The 4,819-nt window shown below is 48.4% G+C and overlaps 1 protein-coding gene across 1 annotated transcript; it reads right to left on the bottom strand.

Annotated features, from left to right (window-relative positions):
* Positions 1-1,036: 1,036 nt before the first annotated feature.
* Positions 1,037-4,122, bottom strand: CCN2 (cellular communication network factor 2). Its single transcript, XM_030853433.3, has 5 exons — positions 3,963-4,122; positions 3,632-3,854; positions 3,122-3,373; positions 2,779-2,990; positions 1,037-2,381 (listed from the first exon to the last, which is right to left on the bottom strand). The coding sequence occupies exons 1-5, from the start codon at positions 4,026-4,028 to the stop codon at positions 2,085-2,087; spliced, it is 1,050 nt and encodes a 349-aa protein (XP_030709293.1). The 5' UTR covers positions 4,029-4,122; the 3' UTR covers positions 1,037-2,084.
* Between the last annotated feature and the right edge of the window lie 697 nt (positions 4,123-4,819).

Raw genomic sequence — 4,819 nt, forward strand, 5'->3', positions numbered from 1 at the left:
TATTTTTGTCTCTTAGAATGACACTGGCACTACAACATTGCTAATTACCCTGTGAGGGCTTTTTCTGCCTCCAACTATTTTTTTTCCCCTAGAATCCACAGCTATTCTGATCTAGAAAAAAATGGGCTTTTAGTTGTCCCTGGAGTGTTTCTTTTGTTTGCCACTTATGTCAGTTGATTTTTCAGTGGAGACCTGGTGAGGTCCAATATCATTTCTACACAGGGCTTCTTGAACAATTTCATTTTGTCAAACCATTTGCTAAATTATTGATTTTGAGATCTGATAAAGTGAAAAGCTTGGGGAAATGGAGGAGTTGCTTTTAACTTAAGGCAAATTTCTATGATACAAATGAATGGAAGATTTGCTTATCCTTCTTTTTCTACTTATGCCATCATGTATTTGTGATTTGTTTTCTGGCAACTGAAAGCAGAACTATGCAAAATAAGACTTATTCAGTTGTTCCACTTTAGTGGAGATTTTATACTTTTCCAGACTTAACAGTAAGATATTAAAGTTCAGAAATAGATCTACAGTAGAGCATACAAATTCAAAAAATAGTTAAAATTTTTCTATGTGCAAGGCACATAGGCTAGTGTGTGATCTACAGTAGAGCATACAAATTCAAAAAATTTTTCTATGTGCAAGGCACATGGGCTATTGTGTGATGACAGGTTGGAAATTAGATGCCTACAATGGCCAGAGAGGTATTAAATGTAAACAGGACCAAGTGTAGTACAACAGGGGTTAGTGGAGACTGAAATAATCTAGAGAGAATTGAAGTGTTTATAAAATACTGTGAAGATAACAAAAAAATGCCTGTGTACTCAATACAGTGTATATGCCTGCAAATTTGTGACACCTGATTCAGTGTGATGTGTATTCATGTAAAAGTTCTATTGAAGGGATTAACCAATTGATTAGATGATTAAAGATATCTAGAAAATTATAAGTGAATTGTTTTAAGACAAACAAAAGCTTTCCATTTTTACTCAAGAAAACTCAGAAATGTTTAGAGAATAAATGAATAACCAAGCCCTTTGTAGAAAAAATATATACTTTATTTTCAACTAGAAAGGTGCAAACATGTAACTTTTGGTCACACTCTCAACAAATAAACTGTCCAAAAAAACAGTCATAGTCAAAGTAGAAACAAATGCTTCCAGGTGGAAAAACCAATCAGCTATACAGAGCCATTCATTTTTTAATAAAGGTCATTTGTACATTAAAAGTGAGCCTACCACATTTCCAACCTACAAATCAGACTTCCAAGGACATTGCTGCCTCACCTTCAGCAAAAATCCTGTTTTGATGGACTGCTGCTCTAACTGAGCAGAATTTCCATTTGAATATCCATTTCATGCTTTGAGTTATCAGACAAGCTTTACGTCCTACCTATGGTGTTCAGAATTGAGGCTAACATTTGAAATATCAAAGCATTAAAAACATAAACAAAAAGGCACAAACAACTTTAAATTAACTTAGATAACTGTACAAATATATATATATTTATATATATATACACAGTATTTACAATATCAATAAAAAAAAATCTGGCTTGTTACAGGCAAATTAGCTTGCCACAAGCTGTCCAGTCTAATAGACAGGATTCTGATTCCTGAACACTGTCATCCGAATCAGAAGGTCAGAGCTGAATCTGCTGTTATGACCTAGAGAAGAACTTGACTCATCCTCATGAACGCACATCCTAGCTGTCACTGGAGCTACAGGCAGGTCAGTGAGTCTTCCTTCCAAGTGACACTCCAAATAGCAGGGACATCACTACTGTAAGATGACAAGGCTTTCTGTTGGTCCCCTCCCACTGCTCCTAGCATACATGCTGGTGCTATGCACTAATGCAGTCCCACAGTCAAGTCTTACTTCCTTCAAACCAGTGTCTGGGGTTGACAGACTGTTTGAATGTCATAAGGCACAAGATTTTGAATTTGGTGGGAATTTTTCTTTTCCCCAGTTAGAAAAACAAATTTAAATAACCTGTGCTACTGAAATCATGTTTACACAAAAATGAGATGTGAATCAGTTCAAGTGACAGCCTAAAGAGTTCATGTCTCACACTCTCTCTGGCTTTAGGCCATGTCTCCATACATCTTCCTGTAGTACAGTGACTCAAAGATGTCATTGTCTCCGGGGCAGTTGTAATGGCAGGCACAGGTCTTGATGAACATCATGCTTTTCTTCATGACCTCGCCGTCAGGACACTTGAACTCCACGGGAAGGGTTGCGGTTCTGTGTGGGGTGCAGCACCGCCCATCGGTGCACACGCCGCAGAATTTAGCCCGGAATGTCTTTACGCTGGTGCAGCCAGAAAGCTCAAACTTGACAGGCTTGGAGATTTTGGGGGTCCGGATGCACTTTTTGCCCTTCTGAGGAAGACAAGGGAGGAGAGAAAAATCAATGACTCTGCAAGGGGTGTGGCTTTCTTCAACCTCTGTGTGTTCTCGCCTTAGGGCTGTCTGACTTCTGTTTATATTTTGAGGATGGGAAGGTTGAGTCTCATTTGCCAGTTTTCCAAAAATAGACATGGCCTCTTCTGGGATGTCTTGAATGAACTAACACTGTGGAGGATTTCCGAGTGGAAAATTGGTGGCTCCTATTACATAACATCTCATTCCATCAAAACAGTTCAATGGCTGGATATTTTTGGAGATGACAGGCCTATAATAACAAGGGTGGTAAGAGACCTAACTTTGGTCCTGTCCTAACTTTGGTCCTGTCCACTCTTGTTCCATGATTATGAGTTAATTGGAGGAGAAAACGTACCTTAATGTTCTCTTCCAGGTCAGCTTCACAAGGCCTGACCATGCAGAGGCGGCTCTGCTTCTCCAGCCTGCAGAAGGCGTTGTCATTGGTAACCCGGGTGGAGATGCCCATCCCGCAGGTCTTGGAACAGGCACTCCACTCTGTGGTCTGGACCAGGCAGTTGGCTCGAATCATGGTTGGGTCTGGGCCAAACGTGTCTTCCAGTCGGTAAGCTGTGAGAGCAGGGAACACAAACACGAGGTAAGACCCCAGGCTAAGACATTTCCCCCTGCCCTTGGCAAAGTCAGGACTCAGCCCCAGGGGGGAGAATCACGAGGCTGGCTTAGAGGAAGACTAAGCTCACCAGCGAGGGCAGGGCCGACCACGGTGTGGTCCTTGGGCTCGTCACACACCCACTCTTCGCAGCATTTCCCGGGCAGTTTGACCCTTCGTGGGAAGGGGCAGTCGGGGCTGGGCAGGCGGACATCCATGCTGCACAGAGGCACGCAGCCCACCGCTCCGTCCAGGCAAGTGCACTGGTATTTGCAGCTGCTCTGGAAGGACTCTCCGCTCCGGTACACCGACCCTCCGAAGACGCAGGGGGCACCATCTTTGGCTGAAGGAGCGGAAGGGAAAAAGGGGACGTGCAGGGGTCAAGCATCGGTTCTCGAGCCTGAACAGGAAGCGCGTCGGGGATGCGAGCTGGGAGCAGGGCTCCAGGGAAACAGCCTGAGGAAAGGACGCAATTCGAGCGGCTTTCTTTTCCGGAGGGACGGTGAGCGTGAGGGAAGAGGTGGTGGGACATCGAGTGTCTCCCGGCGCCCCGGTGGCGGTGGCGGTGGCGCGGGGCGGGGACGGGGGCTGCAGGTCTTACCGGTGCACACGCCAATCTTGCGGTTGGCCGGGGAGCCGAAGTCGCAAAAGAGGCCCTTGTGCGGGTCGCAGGGGTCGCGCTCGGTGCACAGCTCGCCCAGCTGCTTGGCGCACACGCGGCAGCAGCCGCAGCTGTCCAGTACCAGGCTGACGCCGGCGGGGCAGCGCGGCGCCGGGCCGGCAGCGCACTGGCACCGGCCGCCGCAGTCCTGGCCGGAGGTGGGCTGCGGAGGGAGGCGGCTGTCAGCCGGACGCACGCCCTTCGGCGCCGCCGGGGTCCCTCCCGGTCTCCCGCCCGGCCCCGGCCGCCGCGGGGGGTCTCCGGTGCTTACCCGGCTGCAGAGGGCGAGCAGGAGCACGAAGGCGCAGCGGACGGGGCCCAGGCCAGCGGCGGACATGGTCGGGGCGCTATGGGCGGCGGGAGGCGGCGGGGCGGGCGTGGCGCGGCGGGCCGGGCTGGCGGCTCGGGTTCGGGCCGGAGGCGGGGTCGGGACGCGCCGGGCTGCTGTCTCGGGAGCTGTCGGCCTGGGCGGCTGCCGTCGAACTGAAGGCAGTGGGTCGCCGGCGGTGGGAGTCGTACTGGCTGCCTCCTCTCGGCGGGGAAGAGTTGTTGTGTGAGGCCAGGACGGGCGGCCCGAGGCTTTTATACGCTCAGGGCGGCCCCGGCTCGCCAATGAGCTGAATGGAGTCCTACACAAACAGGGACATTCCTCGCATTCCTCCCCACCTTCCTGCCTCATCAACTCACACCGGATTGATCCTGACCCCTTGACACTCAGCATTCCTCCCGTCTGAAAAAGCTGGCACACTCCAGCTCACCAAAAAAAAAAGGCTCGGTATTTCCAGCCACCAAATAGGATTTTTTTTTCTCTTGCCTCTTCGCATCACTCCTGATTTATATCATTTAAAAAACACATCGGCAGTGATTATCATTATTTTTATGCCACTCACTTCTGTTTCTAATAGCTGTGCCTGTTCTGCACACTGACATAAATCCTTTGTAGGAGGTAGGTAGCTGAAGAGGCTAATAGCAGGGATTCCTAAAAAATTCGAAAGGGTTTCCTTTTTTATTGGTTTGGTAATGATTTTTAGTTTTAGAGGCTGTCTGCCTTTGAAACTCTTCAGAGAGCAGAAAAGGAGTTCGTTGCTTTTAACTGCTTGAAATCCCCTAGAAGCAGAAGCATACCTG

This window comes from Globicephala melas, chromosome 14 (assembly GCF_963455315.2).
Source record: "Globicephala melas chromosome 14, mGloMel1.2, whole genome shotgun sequence".
NCBI classification, from domain to species: domain Eukaryota; kingdom Metazoa; phylum Chordata; class Mammalia; order Artiodactyla; family Delphinidae; genus Globicephala; species Globicephala melas.